At 37.1% G+C, this 25,140-nt stretch overlaps 1 protein-coding gene across 2 annotated transcripts in view; it reads left to right on the top strand.

The window, feature by feature from the left end:
* Window positions 1-24,915, top strand: part of LOC149543413 (NAD-dependent malic enzyme 59 kDa isoform, mitochondrial-like) — a 102,225-nt gene extending 77,310 nt beyond the window's left edge. For both annotated transcript variants that reach the window (XM_089798200.1, XM_089798199.1), the window contains exons 13-19: window positions 12,528-12,600; window positions 12,737-12,823; window positions 12,904-12,958; window positions 13,085-13,156; window positions 23,541-23,603; window positions 24,139-24,253; window positions 24,339-24,915. In XM_089798200.1, the coding sequence (XP_089654326.1) occupies window positions 12,528-12,600; window positions 12,737-12,823; window positions 12,904-12,958; window positions 13,085-13,156; window positions 23,541-23,603; window positions 24,139-24,253; window positions 24,339-24,416 (543 nt within the window). In that variant the 3' untranslated portion in view covers window positions 24,417-24,915. The remainder of the gene's footprint in view (window positions 1-12,527; window positions 12,601-12,736; window positions 12,824-12,903; window positions 12,959-13,084; window positions 13,157-23,540; window positions 23,604-24,138; window positions 24,254-24,338) is intronic.
* The last annotated feature ends 225 nt before the right edge of the window (window positions 24,916-25,140 follow it).

The following is a 25,140-nucleotide window of genomic DNA, read 5'->3' as shown; positions in this document are numbered from 1 at the left end:
CTAGAGCACAAAACAGGGATTTGAAGCATGCCATGAACAAACTATCTCTCACTACTTTTGATGGCAGTAGTAAGACATTCGCGAGAGGTTGGATTCACAAGCTAGACACCTACCTAACACTTAAGCACATGTCAGAGACATAAGCCATTAGATTCGCTACGGTGCATTTGGAAGGAGCGACATATGATTGGTGGCATCATGGGCTGGTCACCCAGGATCATGGTCTCATTATGTCTTATGAGACTTTCAGCTCTAAGCTGATCATTCACTTTGACAGGAAGGATATAGAGGTCTATTACAGGGATTTGGTGCAGTTGCGACAAGGCAGATCTCTAGATGATTCCATTGATGAGTTTCAACAGATTTCGGTGATGGTTCCGGATATGTCAGAACACCGTAAGGTAATGTTGTTTACTGAGAGTCTAGAGGACAAATATAGAGGTTTGGCTAAGGTACTTAAGCCAATCACCTTGGATGATGCTATTAAGATCTCACACGATCTAGATTCACCCTCTTCGATATTACAACCTCCTAAGAAACCTTATAAGGGGTCCACTTCGTTCCAAAAGAACAAGAACCAGCATAAGGCTATACCTCCCAGGATGGACTTTGAGACATGAAATGAACTCAGGAGGAAGAAGTTATGTTTCACTTGTAGAGAGCCATTGACACCGGATCATAGATGCCTTGGCAAAGGCAAAATACATTATGTCGAGGTACTTTCTAAGGAGGAGGATGAGCAACAGGAGGGCAGCGATGAGGAAGAAGGTGAGGAATGACCACTTAGACAGAGAAAGAAGGAACCCATTCAAGGACAACCTCCTATCATAGCTTCCCTTTCCAGCGATCCCACGAGACATCCCTTTTGTTTGAAGGGAATAGTTAGGGGACAACGTATTGTGTGTCTATTAGATATGAGGGCATCACTTAACTTCATAAGAACACACTGGGTTACAAAGAGGAAGTTACAGATTGATGACATACTCAAGTTTGAGGTTAGAGTGGTAGGAGGTGAGAGATTGAGATGCACAGGGAAAGTGTCAAGACTTTCGATTCATTTTGATGACTTCCTTCTTGAGGTATATTTTTATGTGGTTGATTTGGATGGATTAGATGCCATGTTGGGAAGGCAGTAGTTACAGACTATTGGCAGATACACAGTTTATCATGATAAGATGTATCTAGAGTTCTTACAAGATGGCTGATACGTGATCCTTAAGGCTATGCCAGAGGGTGAACCCAGGTTGATTTCAACCCACAGGATGGAGGCTATTATGAGGCATGATGACATGGAGTGGGCAGCATAGTGTTTCATTTCCTCTAAGGCTACCTTAGACTCCGGACAATAGTTTCATATCGACATCAAGAGGGTTTTTGAGGACATACCTTTGGGCATTCCCCCAGACAAAGGGTTTGAGCATATCATTGAGTTAGAGGAGGGCATGAAACCTGTCATCACTACGCCTTATCGTCATCCCAGGCACTATAAAGAGGAGATAGAAAAGACGAGTAACTTTTAGAGGTGGGACACATCAGACCTAGCTCCAATTCCTTCGCTTCTTCAGTCGTATTGGTGAAGAAGGATGGCACTCTTCGCATGTGTATTGATTATCGTGCTCTCAACAAGAGGACCATCAAGAACAGGTACCCTATCCTTCACATTGATGAGTTATTGGATGAGCTACATGAGGTAGTTTACTTCTCGAAGATTGACTTTAGATCGGGATACCATCAAATATAGGTTTGCGAGGAGGATGTGCATAAAACAACTTTTCGATGTCACTATGGACACTGCGAGTTTTTGATTATGCCATTTGGACTCGCTAATGCGCCGGCTACATTTCGGTCATGCATGAACCATATTTTTAGAAAACAGCTACGAAAGAGCATGTTAGTATTTTTTGATGACATCTTGGTTTTCAGTAGAACTTGGGAGGAGCACCTGCAACATTTAGCTGAGGTACTTAGTATTATGGAGGAGCACTCATTATTTGCGAAGGAGTCAAAATGTGAGTTTGGATTGACTGAGATTCTTCACCTTGGGCACGTGATTGGTGTAGATGGGGTGAAGGTACACTAGGAAAAAATTTAGGCAATCCTAGGTTGGCCACCATCGAGGAACGTATCAGATTGGAGGGGTTTCTTTGGTCTTTGGTCTTATTACAGGAGGTTCGCTAGAGGTTTATCACAGATAGCAGCTCCCCTCACCGATCTCACACGGGAAGGGGCATTTAGGTGGACAATAGATGCAGAGGTGACCTTTGATAAGCTCAAGCAGGTGACGAGCACATTCCTAGTCTTGGCACTACTTGATTTCTCTCGGTCGTTTATATTAGAGTGTGATGCAACGCGGAGGATTGGCGCAGTTCTAATGCAAGATAGGCATCCAATCGCTTATGAGAGCAGGAAGCTCAAGGATGGTGAGAGATTGTACTCAACCTATGACAAGGAAATGTTGGCCATTATGCATGCTTTAACCAAGTTTAGATAGTACTTGGTGGGTGGTAGGTTCACAATTAGGACGGATCACAATAGTTTGTGCTACTTCTTAGAATAGAAGGATCAAAATGAAAGACAACAAAAGTGGGTCAACAAGATTCAGGCTTATGATTTTGACATTGAGTATGTCAAGGGTAAGAACAATGTAGTTGCTGATGCGCTTTCTAGTAGACCTTTAGTGGTAAAATGTTGTGCTATTTTTGAGATATCGGCAAATTGGAAGTCCTAGTTGTTGGTTGAGTATTCTAAGAATACTCAAGCATGTCAGATTATGGATGGACAACTTCAGGGCAGTAGGTACAACGTAATCAATGATGTGATTTTTTATAAGGATAGGATCTACCTCGTACTAGGATCTAAACTCAAGGGTAAGATTATGGAAACTCTTCATGATGCACCATCAACAGGACACCCAGTTTTTTTCAAAACTTATAGACAAGTCAAGGAAAAGTTTTCATGGAAGGGCCTCAAGGACGATGTCTTGCAACATATCAGAGAATGCTGGACTTGTTAGCAAAACAAGTCAAAGCATGACTTTCCAACTGGGTTATTACAACCACTTCCTATTCCAGCACAAAAATGGGAGAGTATTTCCATGGACTTTATTACAGGGTTGCCGAGGGTGTAGGGCAAAGATTCCATTTTTGTGGTGGTGGACAGATTGACGAAATTTGCTCATTTCTTTGCCATAACAGCAGATTGGTTGGCCTCTGAAGTAGCTGAGTTATTTTTCGAGAGGTTCTTCGTCTACATGGTCTTCCTCGCACTACTATGAGTGACAGGGTGAGCGACAGGGATAGCAAGTTCCTCAACACCTTTTTGCAGATTCTATTCAGATTGATAGGTACGGAGTTGACACCCAAGATGAGTTACCAACCCCAGACAAACGGGCAAATGAAGATAGTAAACAAATAGGTGGAGGGTTATCTTCGGAGCTATGTAGCAAGGCAACAGAGAGCTTGGGTTAAGTGGTTATATCTAGGGGAGTATTGCTACAACTACCACATGTCCATCTAGATGACTCCATTTCAAGCTTTCTATGGCAGCGAACCTATATCGTTTGTAGATCTGGCTTTGCAAGACAACAGGGCACCGCTAGCTGGGGATTGGATACAGGATCAGCAAGACATTCTCAGATCCCTTCGGGAGAACATTCTACAGGCTCAGAATCAATAGATGTACGTTGATCATCGTTGGACAGAGCAAAGTTTTGAGTTGGGTGACATGGTTTATCTTCGTCTCCAATTGTACATATAGAGTTCCTTGAAGAAGAGTGGGTCTCAAAAAGCTCTAGCCTAAATTTTTTGGTCCCTATCACATTACTAGGAGATTTGGGGAGGTCGCTTATGAGCTGGACTTGCCAGATGACAGCAAAATTCATAATGTTTTCCACGTTTCTTGCCTCAAGAAAGCAATTCGTTAGCATGTAGTACCCTCCATTGGATTGCCTCCACTTAAATGAGGAAGGGAAGTTAGTACTAGTTCCAACAAAAGTGATAGAGGTTAGAGAAAGGAAGCTACGTAACAGGTTCATCAAAGAATATTTGATTCATTGGAAGAATTTGCCATATAAAGATGCCACTTGGGAGAGCGAATCAATTTTGCAGCATCTCGCATTGAGATTGCTTGAGGGCAAGCAATCCTGGGAAGGGAGGACTATAATGTCCCCTTCTCTGCGCTAGACCTAATGGCGCCTAGTTGGTTTATCTTTCCATCCGGATAGGCTAACAACATTTGTTTTAGGATGCCATCCAGTCACAGGAGTCTTTTGGTTTCAGTGGAGGAGATATTTAAGTGGGAAATTATAAGGTTTAAGTCACATTGATTTATAAAGTACTTTATTATTTAAATTCACTCTATGAAAAAATGACTTAAGTGACTAAAAGACAAAATTGGCTTTTATCCCACATTGCTAAGTTGTTCGCATCCCCCCTCACTTCAAGGTTATAAAAGAAAGCAGTTGCATTGGGATTTGTACCATGAGATATATTAATCTATTGCTACAAAGCGGTTTCTTTAATGTGACTGGTAACTCTAAGGACCAAACCCCTCAAGTTGTTTGAGGAAGTTGGATGACACCCCAACCCCTCATTAGGAACAAATACAGGTTCAGGCAGGAAATCAGCAAGAAGAAATGTGGTATTGGCTTCAGAACTGGAAGTAAGTTATCTGTTGACTTATGAGTTGAATAATAGTGGGATGCATTAACCTTCTTCCATACAGTAGAAACAGTAACCATATCGGTTATAAGGTACTGTAAGGACGGCCAGAATAGAGCTGGGAGGACGTGGATATTGGGTAGTTATTCAACGGCATTTGGAAGGCACATACAATAAACAATTCACGTAAGCAAGGAGATATCGGGTTCATCAACCCACATTGGGACTTCTTCCATACACTCACCAGACTTTCGACATTCCCCTTCTCTCACATTCAAAGGCAGTGATGAATTACGAGTAAGTTGGTCTGTGGATTGGGAATAATAACATCACTAAAGCCCACAGAGAGCAGCAGGGTCACGGGAGCCTAAGCAAATCACGACATCAGCTATCTTGGTTCCACGCCAAGGATAGGGAGCTTCAGTAAATTCGGCCACCATTGCAGGAGCAGCTCGTGATAACTCACATACACCAGGTCATGTGAACAGTCAGCCCTCACATGCTAGGCTCCAGGTCTGTTCCTATTTTACTGTATATGTGCAAACTGAGTGATTATGAAACAGTAAGTTCATATGAATATCGTTCCCATCTGGTATTTGCATTTGTAATTTCTGTTATAACCGCAAGTTGGTAAAAAGAATAGCTTTGTATTCAATAGTATTTTCAATATACATATTAGTTTGATTGAATGTGTATTACCCCTAGAGTGTCAGATCATATCAGTGATACTAGGCCTTAATATCTGGGTAACATGCCAACTGATTGACGAAATTCCACTAGTCCAAGTTTGAATTCTTTGATCAGAACAAGCAGGGATTATTACATAGGGGCACCACTCTTCATAAACTTAATTCTGAATAAGCAAATTGCGTCTCTTATTTATATAGTTGCTGCTGCTGTCTTGTTAACTCACTGTTTAGAGTTTACCTCTGCTTATAGATGCTGTGTTTTCTCCCCATATATCTTTCAACTCCTTCCTTTATATTCCCTTTCATGCCTCTTAAAGAGGCTGGCATCTCTTCAAGACGTTGTCCCCCCTCAAACAGATTAAATTTAGTTTTATGTCCCTTTGGCAGATTGGCCTTCTTTAAATAAATTATTACTATTTAAATTTCTTCCAATCTAGTCAGCCCTCTTCATTTATTTGCCACTTCTAGTCTTAGTTTCTATATAAGGCTTCAATTTAGTTTGTGGGGGTGGCAATCTAGGTGGGGGCAGGACAGTCCTCCCTTCCTGAGATTGTTTATTGTCAAGCAATGACCACTTTAACTAAATCCTTTTTATTGTGGGGATCCCTAAACTAAACCTTGGAGATTTGTAGTCTTTATATCGTACTGTCAATGTTTGCATAATATCACAGATATTTTTTAAATTAAAGAAAGAACTTGTATATGTAGTTGAGGATTAGAAGCAAGACACACATCTATAATCTTAATGGTGAAATGCTTATGCTAACTATACATCATCAAATTAGTTCACCATCTCATTGTTGGTATCATGTTAGTGAACATATATTCTTAGTCATGTTAATCATGCAAAATCTATATTTTATCATTTAGGTTCAATTGTAATGACTGGGATAAGGAACACATTAGAGTGCCTGAAGTGACTTTCTACCTTAGGCCCAAGAGAGTATATTTCATCCCTATTGGCCTCATGTGGCCTTCCACAATCCATCCTTCACGAGGTGGTGTGCCTGGTGAGGACACTTGTATTTGCTTTCCCCACCCTTACCATCTTATTCACCATCTAGGATTGAGATTCCATTGAATCTGTTAAAGTGTGAACCCTGCAAATGTAATACTACTGCATGTGATTTTTGTGTCTTCCCAAGGCAACGATGTCTCTTGTATTTATATTGTGGATGAGATAAGGAGAGACACAACCCCTTCATAAGACATGTCTATTCATTAACAAATACTGTTTCATTATTTATGATTAGGAATTATTAGACAATTGTTAACTACACACACACGCGCGCACACACACACACACATTAATTGTCTAATGATTACTAATCAGAATCATAACAATGCATCTCATGGTTAAATCAATCCGACTGAAGGTACAACATTAACTAAATCCAAGGTACAGCCTGAGTTGGCCTAGTGGTGGAAAACTTGTACTCTTGAAAGAGAGGTCACAAGTTCAAATCCCACTAGGGGGTAGGGTATTAATGCCTCGTTTGTAGCTCCAACTGCCTCTTGAAAAAGAGTACGAGGTAGTCCCATATCACTGTCACCATACGTAAACCCAAAAACTATGGCATAGTGTCGTGGACTATAAAACCCCCTTTCCTTTCCTTTCCTTTCCATTCCCATAATCAACCATTGTTGAGGTTGTTGGGGAAGCCACAATGGGGTGTTCAGAAGGTATTTCCTTCAAGCCCAAGGGCAAGTCACTCTTTGCATCCCCTTGGCGTCGTGGGACTGTCACCACCATGAGGTGATGTGCTTAGAAGAGGACCTCAACAAATTTGCTTTCCTTGTGCTAGTTTCCTAGCTTCATGGTTGGTTGCAGCAAATGGATAGACAGATTGGAAATCTAGTCATTTCACATAATTGCCAATGTCAATTTATTAAGGAATATTCAACAAATACATTATTACACATATTATAGCCCATATACTGAACAATACATAATATGCACATATTGATGCATAGCACAATTGAACCGTAGCTACAACCTGCATTATACAAATGAATTGGTTCTATGATTGCTTAGACACACACACACACATACAATTTCTCTCTCTTTGTGCTACTTTCCTAGCTTCATGGTTGGTTGCACCAAATTGATAGACAAAGTGGAAATCTAGTCATTTCACATAATTGTGAATGTCAATTATTAAAGAATATTCAACAAATACATCATTACACATATTATAGCCCATATATCAAACAATACATAATATGCACATATTTATGCATAGCACAATTAAACCGTAGCTACAACCTGCAATATACAGTGAGTTGCTGCTATGATTGCTTTTATATAACTCATTGTATGTTGCAGGTTGTAGCTTTTTATACAAACACACACACACACACTTATAAATACATACATACATACATTCATACATAGAGAGAGAGAGAGTTATCCAGTATTGCTTGAAGCTCCTCATCCTAGTAGTAAGTTTGTTGCCTTTTCACCGGTTTTGTAAGGTTCCACATTCAATATTCCTCTTTGAACTACTTTCTTACCATCTACCATGAATGAGAACTCACTCCTTTTGAAGCTTTTTGTGTATTGGTTGAGGGTATCCATTCATTGAATGCTCAATATGACGTGTATCGTTCGGACCCACCGCAAAGAAATCATCTTTCACTATATAGTTTCCCATGGCGATGCTTAGTTGCAAAACCAGATGAGTGCATGACTAGAGATTTCCTCTTGCCATCTTGACTTCGAACCTTTCATATTCTTACTATGCAAACCCCTCCGGGTGACAAATGACGAGTTGGTGAAGTTGAGCATGACCCCATTGTTGAGCATGACTATAACTTGTTTCCTTTGGAGTGTACCATGTATTTGAAACATACTACACCTTGGGGTGCCTGCCAATGTCGCAATGTTGCCGCCCCTTGGTACTAGTGTGGCAATTTTCTCTCTTTCATAGACTCTTTTGGTATCTCAATTTCCTCTTGCTCCTTGTCATCAGACATCACCTCAATGTAATGGATTTCCCTTTGCCTAAGCATCCGTGCCTTGGTTCCCACAACTCCCCGCACGTAAAGTAGAGTTTCCTCCTTGTGAGCTCCCATCTTGTGGCCTAATCCAATTATGGCTTCTTGAGATGGGATTTGTTGTCTTTCTCCTTCAGAGTCGGGTCATGTTGGGTGATGCATCCATGTCATGTGCCTTCTTAATTGCTTCGATGAGTGTGTTGGGGTTGAACCCTTTTACCCAACCCATTAGGTGTTCGATTAGTCCATCAATGAAAAACACAATTAGTTGCTTCTCCAAGATTTCTGTTACAAGCACAAACAACTGTGGAATTCTGTAATGTAATTGTCTACTAATTTGAATTGCTTTAGTTGAGCCAACTCCTTAAAGTTGAGCTTTGGATCTTTTTTGTTGAAGTAGTCTATAAGCCTTCCCGTGAATTTGGCATATGAGGTTACTTGATCATGGCTGAGGGTGACCATTCCATGATGCCACCATTCTTGAGAAACCCCTTCTAGGTGAAGTGTTACAAATTTGATCGCCTCATCCTTAGGCATCAGATTAAGCTGGAAGTAGGTATCTGCCTTCTAGGCCCATGCTCATGCTGATTTTGCCATGGTGCCATCGAAGGATGATAAAAAAAAATTCTTACCTTGATGTCATTGTTGTAGTAGGCATGACCCCTTTCACCCAAATATTTCATTCAAGGATCAACATAATCCTTGAAGGATATATCTTCCCTCAAGATCTGCATTCCTTTAATCTTGTCTCAATTGCTCTTGCAACTCGTGGAAAGTAGGTTTTCGCTCTCTGTGAGGTGCTTTTTTTTTCTGGGGAAATGTAAGCATTGATGGCCAATAGTGTGAATGGTAAGTGGTTGCTCTTCTTGTGATAGAATTATTGACGTGCCCATTTTGTTCTCCCTATTGCTAGTTTCAGCAGTGTTTCCTCAATGAGTTGTCGTTGATCTCTGACCATGGTTCGTTGAGCTGAGCTTGGCTTCTAATTAGCTCCCTTAACAGTGCCATGACTTTAGTGGTAGGTTCTTGTGGTTCCCCCATTCTGTTAGCGGAACTGTTCCTTCTTTTAGTGTACACCTGCATCCACTACCCAATAGGCTGGCAAAATCACCAGCTCTGATACCACTGTAATGTCCTGATGGCGTGGCTCCTATGCAACTGCCCATATACTTTGCACTGCACACCTTATCCGCATTAGCCACTCTTCTTACCTCTGTACTGTGATATCAAGCCCTAGTGCCTGTGGGCCACAACTTTCTCTTGTAAAGCTATCACTGGGTCGTATGATTAATGGTGTGGTCTGTACGGTGGAATGTTTATGGTTGTATTGTGAAGATACAATTCCTGTACAGTAGTTGCAAGGATGTACAGTCAACACCAGTCAAATTAGGTTGTACAATGCTGTTTGGGGGTCTTGATGTTTTATGTGAGTTTGGGTCCTCTGCATGGTGGCATTGAGGCCATACAGTGATGTTATGTCACCCTACAGTGTCTAATCCTTCTCCTGCTTTCCGACATGCTCCAAATTAGATGATACTTGCTCGTATGGTCTATATGGGTAATGTCAATGAACGATAGGTAAATCTACACTTCCAGATAGGTACATAAGTATCACAATCCTTAGGCAAACATATGGCACTTCAACAAACAGAAATGAACTACTGAGAATGTAACAGCTATTATAAATATGTCTCTGATTACAATAATTCCGTCTTCAACTGAAACTTCCCAAATATGAATCGACAAGTAGACAAGCAGAGAGTGACTCCCATCGAAACTGCCGCAGGCTAGAATAGAGAGGATCTCTCACCTCTGAAACGCCGAACAAAGCAGAAATCCAACTGGATTTGCAAATACAAAGAAGCATATAATTCACAATACCTACAGCTATGCCAAACCTGGCCCTATAAATGGGCTCTAGGAAACTTCCCAAAGAGTTCCAAATGAACCGACACGGAAAGCCATTAAACAAACTAATAAAATAAAAGGGCCCAAAAGATATTATTATTAAATTTGGGGCGATACAAATTTATATTTGAGACATTACACCCTTGAAGATATTTAAATTAATTAAATGTCTCTTTGGCAGGTTGGCCCTCTTTAAACAAATCATTATCATTTTAATTTTAATTTCTTTTTATCTAGTGAACCCTCTTCATTTATTTGCTATGTCTAGGCATAATTCCTATTTAAGGCTATGATTTATTTTGTGAGGGCTGCGATTTTGGTGGGGGCATGAGAAGATGATTCAATAACTCCGACACAACAGATCTCTTCTTGAAATGTGATTTGTATTTATTTGGTAGCATTAAAGCGGATATGGCCTCTAGGATGCACAAATGCTATTATTTTCTTTCAAGTTTTTAATGACTTTATCTCTGCATTCTAATGTGTTGATCGAATATACTCATCTATGCAATGTTCTTGACATTGTTTAGCATTAGACCGAAGGAAATGGAAACCTCAATTGTAACCTCATAAATTGTGTAGTCGAATAAATTTTCATGTTTTGAAGCTCTGCATGTTTTATTTTGTATGAAAAGTCTCAAAAAAGAATGTTGGTATACACAAGTTAGGAACTTGTCCAACATTTGATTCAACACTAGGGAATGTCACTTCTATTTAACTGGCCTTGGAAAAACAGGAATGAGAAAAGGGCAACAGACACGTCCACAGTGTTTACAAGGACTATCCGATGTTTGACACTTATAGCTGTGAACTGAAGCAATAGATTAACATCATTCACATCAAGACAAGGGACAATTCTTCTGAGTTGTGCTCTTGTTTTGGTGATAATACCTAATTCCATTTCTAACATAGCCATTCTTTCCCTATCATCCTCATAGGTTGTTTTCTAAGTTACATCAATTATCTTTTAAAATAAGAAATTTGATTTATAGTTTATAGCTAAGTTACCGATTCGGATGCGGATTTCAAAGTGGATTCCGGAAGTGGATACGGGATGTGGAGTTTTTTTGGATGCGGATGCGGGAGGAAACGTGTATATATATATATATATATATATATATATATATATATATATATATATATATAGTATATTTGATATTTATATCTATATATTAGTATATTTGATATTTCTTGCATCTCTTTGCACTTCTTTGCATATATTATATATAATATATGCAAAGAAGTGCAAAGAGATGCAAGAAATATCAAATATACTAATATATGTCTATATAGTTGTGTGTGTGTGTGTGTCTATATATACATATATATATATATATATATAATATGCAAAGAAGTGCAAAGAAATGCAAGAAATATCAAATATACTAATATATATACATATAGTTAGTATATTTGATATTTCTTGCATTTCTTTGCATATATTATATATAATATCAAGAAATGCAAAGAAATGCAAGAAATATCAAATATACTAATATATGTCTATATAGTTGTGTGTGTGTATATATATATATATATATATATATATATATATATATATATAATATGCAAAGAAGTGCAAAGAAATGCAAGAAATATCAAATATGCTAATATATGTCTATAACAACTGCGATGAGTATTAAGTATTGAAGACCCAGTAAAGACATACAGTCTCTGCGTGAATACTTTTGGTCAAAGATTTTGATTAGCAACAAATATTAAGAATCATACGTCATAAACAAAGTTGTATCTACATACTGTTTAATAATCAAATATTCTAGGCACTAGCAATATCAGAGTTTGGCATTTAAAGAAAACAAATATGTATATATATATATATATATATATAACAAAGATAAGCAGCGTGTAAATAACATGAATGCTGCAAAGATAAATAACATGAATGAGTTTTACACTTTTCATGTAGTTGGGCCCGTGGATGGTCCCAGATGCTTCTGGAAGCCCTGCGGATGCTGGCCGGAAGCCACCCGCTGGATGCATCCGGGAGCTTGTGGGTGGCTTCCGGCCAGCATTTGCAGGGCTTCCAGAAGCATCCCGCATCCGTAGGGCTTCAAGAAGCATCCCGCATCCGTCTGCAGCTGATGTGGAAGCCTCTGCATTTCCAGACGAATCGGTATCCTAGGTTTATAGTACTAACGTTAAGAATTAACATTCCTTTATAAAGGCTTTTTAAATTCGACCCCAGTGAAATAATTGTTTCAGTTATATTAAAAATCAAAATTGATCATTTTTCTATTTTGGACTTCACATACAGGTTCTGGAGGCAATGAAAGAATCTGATGCTCAAAAGCCTGCAATATTTGCTATGTCAAATCCAACAAAAAATGGTGATTTTTCCTTCTATAGGCACAAATATCAAATGTTGCTCTCAAAAGAGGCTTATTGAGAAGAGGATAATATTTGTTAATCTTGGTTCTGTTTAATTTTATTATCTTATTTGTGCATAATATTGGTGTAGAACAGCTGAATGCACAGCAGCTGAAGCATTCAAGTATGCGGGTGAGAACATAGTATTTGCAAGCGGTAGCCCTTTCCAGAATGTTGATCTAGGTTTGCCTCCTCTCCTTTACTTTGATCTAGTGCATGATTTAATTTACATGGCTGGTATTTAAAGGATGTCATTTGTGCAGGAAATGGAAAAATAGGTCATGCAAACCAAGCAAATAATATGTACCTTTTCCCTGGGTAAAAGAATATTAATTCATTTACATTCTGTTTAAACATGATTTTCCAGTTAAAAACAAACTCTTCAACATTTAATCATGAAAACTAAGGATTATTTGTATCATGCTAAATCACTCTTTTTTGTAGAATTGGACTCGGAACACTTCTTTGTGGTGCTCATCTTATTTCAGATGGCATGCTACAAGCTGCGGCTGAATGGTAAGTCTACACGAAATGAAGTGTTACATTTATGACTGTGTACTATGGCCATGGCTTTCTTCTTTGGCTGATATGTTGAACTAATTCTGTGTGTATTAAGATATTGATGATTGAAAATGTTCATAAGCTATATTGAAGTTGAATATCATATATAGAATTGTTCCACAGCCTAAGAAGCAGAATTTTAGCATAAGATTCTGTGGTCCAGATCATAATTTTTATTTATACATAGAAAGCTCTAATATATTCCTGGATGGGGATGTTTCAGGGATGGAGCGACTTGGGAGAGACACCCCCTTCCATACCACTATCTTCACTACCAATTCAGCGATGGCTTGGGGATGCCAGGATGTTCCAGGACATCTTAGGAATTCCTAAGAGTCGTTCAAACATCCCTAGGATTTCTAGGCAACCTTGTGGTAGTAAAATGGAAAAAGTCAGTATTGAAAACAAACCAAGAATTATTTTCTACATCTGCCCGTAGCCTTAACTCTAATGGTCTATTGGCCCCACACAAACCTTAAGTACAATGAAAAGCTAAGCATCTAAGCCCACTCCAAATCACTCCAAATTTTAGAAATTATGGTGTTGGTATATTACTGAGAATTTGCTTGCTTTCATTAGGCAACTACAGAAAGTTATGCTTTACAATTGTGAGAAATATATTTTTAGGTTAGTTGATCTCTTTGTGTGTACCTTCTCCAATACATCACAAAGTTTTCGGTTTTGTGCTTTGTGTGGGCCATCTATAGCTTGTCCTAACCATTTATGTAATAGCCTTAAGTTTCAAGCTATTTGATACACTAACATAATTTTGTCATGGTGTATAACTTCCCACTAAGAGTGGATATTTTGAGAACAGATGGATGCTCTGTCAATGTTTTTGTTGTAAGTTCACAAGTAAATGCCTTGTTTTACAGAACAAGAAAAATATGCATTGGTTAACTTTTAAGAAAGACGACACTACTTTATACAACATATCTGTAGACCTGTTTAGAAATGAAGATAAGAAGCTGTTGTAAGTTATTTGAACAGCAAGTAGTAAGCTGTTATAAGTTATTTGGAGAGCGTCATAATAAATATTAGCGAGTAGCAGCTGAAGTAACCAACAAATAGAAAAGACAGAAGATACCAATGGTGTCTCATAATGAAAAATCCTATCACAGCTTAGTCTTGCACCAATATCGAAAGAGCGACAAAATGCAGAGAAGTCCTTAATTGTTAGGTTAAGGAGTGATGCAGGAACATCCTTGGCTAGCTGGCAATCTTGCATCACCCAAAAACAATTTGTTGTTTTCTTTTCCTGTCTTGGAAGATAGTGTGTGCGAATGTTCATTCTTGAATGCCTGCATATTATTGAGGATCTAATTTGTATCATTCTCCTATGACCACATATCATTTGGATTGCTATATTTAAGGCCAATTTCATATATGAGGATTATGAATTGGAATTGTTTAAGAAGTTGCAGATTTTGAGGCAAAAGGACTTGTCAGTCAGGGAGTATATTGAGGAGTTTTACAAGATGTAAATCAGGTCGGGCCAATAAGAGTTGTCTAAGGAGAAGGTGGCCAGGTATGTGAATGGTTTGAGACTTAACATTTGGGATAAATTAAGTATGTTAAGGATTAGCACAATTAAGGATGCTTATCAGTATGCCATGAAGGCATAAGATAATAAGACAAAGTAACCCTAGGGGTAGTGACAAGCAAGTGGTCAATACACACAAAGGCAAAGCAAGCAGTTCAATCAGAATCTGATCAGATGATTCCAAATAAGAGAGTTCACAACAAAGTTTTTAAAGGCACCCGCTTCAAGTGTGGGAATGAGGGACATGGAGCTTTCCAATTTCCTAGAGATAATAGCAGAGGTTTTGGTAAGCAGAACCTAGTGGCAATTAAGGATCAAACTGAGCACGAGCTTGAGGTAGGTATGCCTTCACTGAAGATGGGAGAATCTTTTATGCTTAAAAGAATTATGTTGAGTAAGCATGAAGTGGAACCAATACAAAGAAGAATCTTGTTTAGGACTTTGTAAGTTTGGTCGCAAATGTTGTATAGTTAATATGGATGGTGGTAGTATTGATAACCTTGTATTAAAGGAGATGGTACAATAGCTTGGATTGAGAAGACTTGAACACTTTTGTCCTTATGGGATAAGTTGGCTTCAAGATAGTCATATGGTGGAAGTTAGAGAGCAATGTTTTACTTGGCAGCCTTTGGCAATATGATAGTGGAGCTATTCATGATTGGAGAAGGAATATTGTTACTATTGTAAAGGATGGACAAAGGTTTACCTTGATTCCTTCAAATGATGATATAGGTAAGAGTGCAAGGAACTTGAGTGTTGTAAAGACCTACAGTTTGGAAGTTGTGAGTTGGTAGTGAAGTCAAATGCAAAAGCAATGCAAGATGAGATAACAACAATGCAACACATTGTTGTGAAGGATGAGTTTGATCACAACAAATTGTTGCATAGATAGAGGTTAAAGTATGCAACAATATAAAGTATTACCATAGAAACAAAAAGATTATGTGGTAAAGAACTAAGGTAATGGTAAAAAGACTGTGAGTACTAATCAGTTGAGAGTTTGTTGCAGAGGTAAGCTACATAAGACTAGTAGCACCAACAGAGTTGCAAGTGATGTTGGTGAGAGGATTGAATGCAACAACAATAGGAATTACTATTTGTAGAATGCCAAAGTAATTGATGGAGAGGATATGTGGATTAAGAATGAGCATGGGATCTATGTTTTGAATACTATCAAATGTTCACAAGTTTTGTTCCTCTTAATTAACATCTTCTATTTACATGGGGTGCATGATGCAAGATCATTGTTGGGTAGCTAGCAAGCTTGCATCACTCAAAAACAGTTTGTGTATTTTTTCTTGTCTAGAAGATTGTGTGTGTGGTTCTTTGTTCTTGCATGTACGATTTTGGTATCCTATTAAGGACCTAGTTTGGATCATTCTCCTATAATCGTGCATCATTTGGATTGCTATTTGACGAGTAACCATTGTTTTTCTCTCTGGTAGCTTGTTCTTCGTTGCTAGCTTGACCGATTGGTGGATTTTCATTATGTAATGCATGATTCATGTTTGCGATAGTTCGAGGCTCTTCATGGTGAATGTTGGATCATGTGTGGGCTTATATCTAGTGTCGCACATCCCTATATGATTATTTGATCAACCACTGGTCTTATCTTTAGGTTTATTCTTTGTTTGTAACATGTTTTCTTGTTATTGGGAAATGTGATTCTTTAAGCCGACTTGTAAGTTGCGTTGTTGACGCCCTGCCAGGAAACCTAAGAGAAATTAACCTATAATGTCACTAAGTTTGCTAAACATTTGATATTTTGAAAGATTAAAACAATCAACAGATAACATAGTGGAAGTAATAACTCACATACATAGAAAGCAATACAATAACAATTACATTTCTCAAGGGTTCCATAACGTTGAATCACACACATAAGTTTTATTAAGATTAAATCTGATAAGTAAACAAAGTCCATTTCATAGAATAACCATATGTACGAAATCACATGAAAGAATATACAACTACCTAAGATGCCACATGGCACAACTAGAGTGCATAATCATCTTCTGCACAAGTCACGAGTTATGAAATTCTAAAAGAATATACATCATGATAAGATACATCTTAAGAAACACTACCACCGACCTCGTGGAACCAAAATGGCCTACTCCCACAATGTTGAGGAGAATCTCAAGTCCCAAACGGATAACAATTCAAAAGTCATAACAAGAGTCTAGGTCAAGGCATCTTGATAGCAATCTATCTCAAAGATACCATGTACACAAGTAACATCTAATCCCAAAAGCAACAAAGACACGTAGGAAGCCTAATATGCAAGTGGGCAAGTGTCATCACATGAGTCAACTCTAAGGTTACATTCGTTGTCTCTAAGGACCCCAAACCCCGGCCCCCTAGTGACTCTATGCAACATCATTATCTTTTCTTACAAACAAGGCATACTAACAAGGCAAGGTTGCAGCCAAGCATCCTCTCTACTCCCATCCTGGTCTATACTAGCACTCAAGGCATGGGTGAGGTAATATACTGACTCTAGTTAATTCATTTTAACCCCATTAATGAAAATATTATCACTTATCAATACAACTTATGGTGGATTACTCGAGCAACCTCTTTAGGGCTCTGACCTCTATTGCAAGTCACTTCCCGCTAGCATACTCATAGATACCATACCCTAAGCTCATAAAAGTATATCTCATAAAATCACAATAACCACATTAGTCTTATACAAGCAACTGGAAAGCACCAATATCAAAAAGAAACTTACACAAACCCCTAAAGGGGGAAAGTAGCCGACGGCTTGCCCAAGGCAGTTGTTGCTGCCCTTGCGCAGCCTCAGCCTACGTGTCATGGGGGTACGGGATGGGGGGGGGGGGGATGTGGTAGCCCCCGCCCCCACTTCAATTTTATTTATTTTTTATAATAAGTTTTTTTATAAAAGCCCCCTTCCCATGCACGATTCCCAAAAATGACACTTATCACAGTAAATTTTATATATTGTGATAAGTATTATATATATATATATATATATATATATATTATGTTTACTAATCGGATAAAGGGAATAATTGTAACCAATTGAATTAATAAAACAACGAAGTTTTCCAGTTTCAAACCCTACCCATGAACAAGTTTTGATCAATTCAAATCTTTTCAATGAGAGCTTCAATTTTGTAAACAAAATTGATATAATAGGCACAAAGAAGACAATTTTTTTTCAAGAGATTTCCTACAATGAATTCCACGAGATTCCTACCTCAATATGATGCTACAATCTGACAATAGCTCAACGATTGCAAAATTCATGTCTCTCAGATCCTTCAGAAATTTCTCGTGTGTAAAAATGAGCTCAAATCTCTTAATAAAGAGTCTAATCCTACTTAGAGTTTCCGGTTCACGAACATGCAAAGGCGTCTCATTTAAAATAACTTTTGTTATTTTTTAAATTTATTTAATTCCCTTGTGCATGCTTTATGCCTTTAATTAGAATAAACCTTATTTAAATTATTCTCACTTTGTCTTTTAATAAGTAAGACGTTTTTAGAAAATATATTTGTTAATTTAACTAATAATAATATTTAAAGTCCATTATTTAAATGCAACTTCTAAACTTATTATTGTTAAATTAAATAAATATAATTGCACCAAATTTAGTCTTTTGATAAAATCTTTAAATTTAACTCTTCTAATTAATTGATCTCAATTAATTAAATATAATAAAATTAACTTTTCTTTATAATTTTTTTGTTTAAATAAAACATTTAATAATCTCTTAGGCTGATTTTATTATACTTGAAAATCACAACATACCCACAAACTCAATAAGATCAAACTTGACTACAAAGACAAAGTGAAAAATCAAACTCAAAGGTCAGGATTTCAAATTCACGTTACTTTGACTAATTCGAAAAGGTGAAGAACTCAAATACTTGTCCTTTATCTTAGGACAATTAGGCTTGGGTTTAAGATTTGGACTTGAGATTTATCTCCCCTCTTTTTCCATTGAGATACTGCAATAGGGCACACTCATCTTGGCAATTCAGGGAAGTCGATGCCCGATACCTGTAATCTACATAAAAGCCAAACATGTACATATGCATATATATCTAAACTAAACAAGCAATGACAGGGAGTGGTACATCGTGTAGTCCTGACTAGCAGGTGACGACAACTCCATCCCTCAACCACATCATATACGTCAAACATAAGGTAAAACATACATGTACACCATACACATGCAAGTATGGGTTAAGTAACCATAAAACCACATAATCATCCATATAATCATCATCATGAAAGCTACTGAAAGCGCTATATGATGTCTGCAAAGCATCATCAACAAAAGAATAACCATGAACACATTAAATATCCTAGTATAAAGTAGCTTATCAAATATATAATCCAAACATGTAAATAGTATCAACCAAATCAGGTAACCAAGTACCACTGAATCAAATCACGTAACCATGAAAGTTGGCCTAAAAGAATTTGGCAATATAACATAAAAGCAAACTAGGGGTAGGCTGTACAATTAGGAGATTGTCTCTGGGACTTGATAGATCGTGGGTTGGGTTTGAGTTTGGTTGTCTTCTATTTGACTGCAATTAGGAAGACCTTACAGCCTGACATGTTTGGCAGTTGGATACTTTCTGATAATAAAGGTGTTATTTCAATTGTATCTATGTGTTTACTTGTTGCTGCCAGGTTTGGACATCTCCGATGGGGAATCTGCCACCTTGAGCTGCATCAAGGAGTATAAGATGGATGGAGGCAGGGGACAAGACCGCTTAATGTGAATTTTTACAGGTTGCAAAAGAACATGGTTATTTCGAGAAATGAGGATTAATGCTCTCTAGAATGTTGAGCCTCTTGAATGATTGCCACTGCAAACTTAAACAAAAACTTTGCAAAATCCAACAATTTTGAAAAGCCCTCAAAAGCTTAATTTGAAACTTTCCTTGTACATATTGTTTAGCAAGGCACAGTTTGGATTGTAGTTGACATAGATTTAGAGGGTGCTAGAGCATTGCTGTGGGGGGTTTGGTTAGATGCAGAGCTGGGATGCATAGGATAGAGGAGAATGAATAGCTACTTTTACAAATGAAAAGGGTTGATTACTCTTTAAGCTCTTTCGCACATGCAGCAATGAGTGAGCCCTTGTTTGGTTTTATTTTGGGGGCTTTAGGTTGTGTGTGCATGTAAGTATTGTAAAGAAGAGTCAATCTTAACAATAAGAAATGTGTGGGTTTTCAAACTTTAGAGGTTGTTGTGCATTCAAATTCCTAGCTCTTGTATTGCCTTGAGGTTTTAAGGGTTTGGTAGGAATTGTAGATGTGTTGGAAACTCCCTGGCCTCTATATATTCTTGTGGACTATCACATGCGAAGAACAGTTTTTCACAAACATCAAAGGTACATGGAGAATTTGTTATCTCCAATGTCACATAAGCTTTTGTTTTTTTAAAAGCCCAGATGCAATCCAACAAGAATTGCAGCTCTGCAAAAGGTTTTGAACTTCAAAGAACAACAATTGAGTCTTTGGGGTCTAGCTACGGTTGAGTAGAAAATTTTGCTAAGGTGCAAACAAACCCCAAAAGCCTGCCGAAGGAATGTTTTCTTTTGTTTTCGATTTAACTTTTTTCCCTATTATTTCGTAGACATTTGACTCCTTTGACACAAATTGCTGATAACTTAAGATTTGAATTGTGAATTTCAACTAGGTGCCTCCATGATTTGGGTAATGTATGTGACCAATTCACCTACTTATTGAAGGCTTAAAATTTGAAGTTGTGCTATCAAACTTTTTAGGACAGCAATTGGCTCTAATTGTGGACACGTATTGAAAGGATGTGGAATGAATCTAGAACCTCAATATAGACAAGCCCTTTTCTGGCAATAGAATCAGCAAACCTTGACAAATATGAAGCGAAAGAAAAGTCTTTGAACAGAAAAATGAGACAACAAAAGGTGCAAATGGCATAACAAAAGGAATCTTACATGGTAGGAAAACATACCTTGAAAACTTTTACCTTGTGAGCTATTGCCTGCTGTAGGTACTGGAATATGGGTACCCTTAAAAGGTAAGCCAGCTAGTATTTGTTGTCTCTACAACACTTGATGATTTTGGTATGCCCCATGCAAAGGGAGTCAAATTCTCCTTAATTGCCTCTTTTTCTCTCATTTTATCCCATAAAAAAAAGAAATCACTAGCCTAGAAACTTTTAAAAAGTAATCTAAACCTAAGTCATCATGTTTGCCAATCTTAGGGCTTGGTACAGGTCTGGTCCAAACCAGGTACGGGTCCTAGTCTGGTTCAACTTTGGGTTTTCAGGGTTTGAACCCAGGCATGCCAGTTCATTTGGATATAAAGTTACATATGGTCATCGAGGGGTACATGACTATACAATGTTGCATGCAATTGATTATCTTTGATAAATATCTATGAACCTACTTAAGCTAACAAAATATTTAAAATGTGAGTTTTGATAGTAACAAGTCCCTGCGCTTCCTATGGGGGCGGGAACAAGTCCCCTAACCCTCCTAGGGGATGACTGGGTGTGACCTATCCAACCAAAAAGAAAAGTTTGCTTAAAAAAACTAAACATGTTTTAAAGTTCTATTGGGTGTATGGAATATCATATCATGCTGCTCAATGTAATTATCTCTATGATGAGATACTCATACTTTTGATATCTATTACTTTTATTATTTATTATTTAATATTTATATAATAGAAGTTAAAACTCTTTGATTTGCTCATTTGACTATTTAAAATTTTAATATTTACAATTTATTGTTCCATGTTCAAAGTTCCACTTTCATGTTCAATTTTCAATGCAATATTCAAGTATTTAAATTTTACTAAATTAGTATTTTACATTTTATGTCTTATATTGTTATACATATTTTCATTACCTGCATTTTAAGTACCACATGTATATTATATAGTATATACACCCCTCCCGCCCCCTGTCATCCCCAAATTCAGGTCCGTTTGTAACCCCTGCTTGGAAACCTGCCCCCCATCCCAATGTCACAGTCCCCCAGGTAGGTGTAACTATGGTATAGATATATGATATTATAAACTTAATTCTAAGGTAGATAGATTACACACACACACACATATATATGTATATGTTTATGTATATATATATATGAATGTACCAAAGACGTACCCCTACAAAAAAATTTTTTGTACCAGCCTTTTGTACCCATGTACCCATACCTGTTCCCATGCCCGATTCAACAACTTAGCAGAAATGATATAATCACAATTTGTAACAGAAATGAATTCCTTTATCACAATCCTCACAACAAACTCTCACCAAAGAGTGACTAATGCTCTCAATTTCCAGCAAGCAAGCTCATTCTTAACTCGAACACAATTCTTCACACATAACAGGCCAGACTAAAACTGACTCTGAAAATTAACAGTTAGACACTCAATTGTTTTCCTTCTCTCCCTTTACACTCACACAATTTACCAGAAACGAATCATTAACTCAAACGACCTGTTTTATGAGATTTTACTTTCTGGAGTTGATTGTGTAGAGTTTTTTTACCATCGACATTTCGGATCATACTACATGATCTTTTGTTCTTCTTGTTCTCTTGCATCCTGATGATGGATCATGTAGTATGATCTGAAACATTGATGGTAAAAAAACTGTACACAATCAAATCCAGAAAGTAAAATCTCATATACATGGATTGTGGAAATCTAATAGATCTGACCTGTTTCATCCTTTGAAGACTTGGTATATGCCGTCCCAATAAAGGAGCCAACTTTAAGAAAATGTTACAAAGGAATCCATCGCAGATAAGGACTTGCTAAATACAATCATTAACATATGTGATGCATATTTAAATTAGCAGCCACATTTATAATCATAGAAGTCGAGCGTAAGAATGTTCAAATGCTGACAAGGCAACCTGACTTGGCACACGTAAGCAGGTGAAGTAGACAACTAGGCAGCTTAAGCAGACACCCAACCAGCTCAAGCACACCTTAGTACGCTCAATTATACAACCAAGTAGCTCAAACAATCAACTAGGCAGCTCAACCACGCAACCAAGCACTTCAAGCAGAGAACCAGACAGCTCATTCCTGTTCTTTATTACTTTGAGTACTCTTTAAAAATTTACATGACCTTTATCATCAATCAAAAGTACAGCATATTCAATGCAACAGCTAGTCTAGTCAGTTCAAATAAATTATAAATAATTTTGTTTGCCAATGAACTAATAATTCTGGAACAGGGAAATTTCTATGATAACAAGAAAATCAAAGCAGATAAAGAACACTGTAGAAGATATGAAATGGAAGCAAGTATAAAATGTAATAAATTAAAATAATTTCAAAAGTAAAAATGTAAATCAATTTTAAAACTCAAAAGTTAAATAAATAGATATCACAACATGAGCTAATTGGAGATCACAAGTAATTAATTTTCTATGGAACCTAAATCTAAAGCTTTTTGAATTTTGTGATCTAATTAATGAATATTTACTTGTTAAAAATTAATAATGTATCCTGCTTGTTCAGAACCTTGTGAGTATTACCTACATACTCACACGGCATAGGGATGGAGTATCATTACTTTTTAACTTTTCTAGCTGGTTTTAAATAGATCAGTAGTGTCAAAATTATCTAATTTGAACATTGATATAAATTTGGTCTACACCTGCATAATAAACTCTAGATATTCTGTTGTTTGTTTGATCTTTCTATTAAATTGCTTTCTCTGCATGATGCTTTACAAACCTTTTTGCATATGACAATTTGATGTCTAAAACTTGAATTTTCTGCATAATCGGTATTGGTTTTGCAGTCTTGCAGATTACATTACAGATGAAGAGATCGAGAGGGGTGTAATTTTTCCATCCATTTCAAGGTATAATTATCTTATGACAAGATAGTCTTTGTCCTATTTGTGACAAATATTAAACTAGTGATCAAATGAAACTGTGTCTCTCTGCTCCGTACAAAGATAGCTTTCTGTTGGAATTTTTTTTTAAAAATATTAAAATATGGAGATTTTTGTCCAAAGAGTTATGTTCAGATTTTATAGTATTGCACCTGCCTTTTGCTTGTAATTATTACATTCAGTTATACCTACCGATGTGTCAGAGACTCCACATTAGAATTTCTAGGCCTAATTAAAATTTTGATGTATAAATATTACGAGAGAATATTTTCATAGATGTTTTATTTTGTTAGGATGTCTATTATTTTTTATTATGGAATTACATTTAATTATTGGTTTGGTATGTGGTTTTTACATGATATATTTGGTCCCTGTAGCCTTAAACTCTTTAAGCTTGTAGGGTTTCAAAATGTGTTAAAGGTTAGTGGTAAAAAATTTAGAGCCTTAAAACCTGGATACACAACACTTAGGTTTTTTTTAAAAGAAATATTTTGTTTTGTAGCATACGAAACATTACAATGAGAGTTGGAGCAGCAGTTATAAGGGCAGCTGTTGTAGAAGACCTTGCAGATGGTTATCGAGAAACAAGTCCCAGAGAACTCCGTGAGATGTCTGAGGTAAGCTAGTTGTATAAATTATAATTATTTCACTATTCAATTTGAGGATTTACATAGCTTACTGGCTTTTTTTCCATTCTTCCAGGAGGAAACTGTGGAATATGTTGGAAAAAATATGTGGTTTCCAGATTACTCACCTCTGGTGTGTGAGAAGTGGAACTAAGCAACGGATTTATTTAGCCGAGAAAAACTCAGGGGTCTAAAATTGATGTCGATAGTATTCAGATTCATACTTGAAAAGTTTCAAGTGGGTGTTGCTAACCCCTTATATAAATTATAGGGGATGGAGCATGCCATAGTGTATGAGGCAGGGTTCTCATTATTTTCTTGATTCCTATTGTCTCTACAATTTATTAAAGTTCTTTAGGCAATGGCTTTACTCAACGGATATGCCGGCCAATGTCAAGATAATGCTGAAAAAATCAACACAATGACTACTTCACGTCCAATTTGTCACTCTATATTTCTATGTGACAAAGTGGATGAACTGTTGTAGTAATCTGAGAATATTATTTTTGGGGCAAACTGAAGATGTGAGAACTCATCAATTTTATTGTTCCCTATCAGTCGAAACTCATGCCAAATTTGAGTTTCTTGGTAGAGTGCACTTTCTGAGATTTTTACTTTCAAGATGGATATCAAGAAGAACGATGTTTTGCTTATCATTTCTCCACGTTGAAAAAGCGGCGTGTATGGAGCCTTGCATATTTTTCAAGATTCATAACTTCAATTTCTTTTTGTGAATGATAGATATTGGTATCAATATACTTAATGGTAATATATGAATAATCTGATTAAAGTAAATACTAGATAGGTATTTTGAAAGGGTCGAGAGCCAGTAGAAATAATCAATGAAGCTTTTGAAAGCATCAAAACTGTGAGAAACC

This window comes from Cupressus sempervirens, chromosome 8, assembly GCF_028749045.1.
Source record: "Cupressus sempervirens isolate cs-2001-9-10 chromosome 8, ASM2874904v1, whole genome shotgun sequence".
NCBI lineage: Eukaryota > Viridiplantae > Streptophyta > Pinopsida > Cupressales > Cupressaceae > Cupressus > Cupressus sempervirens.
This window is presented reverse-complemented; position numbering and strand designations above follow the sequence as displayed.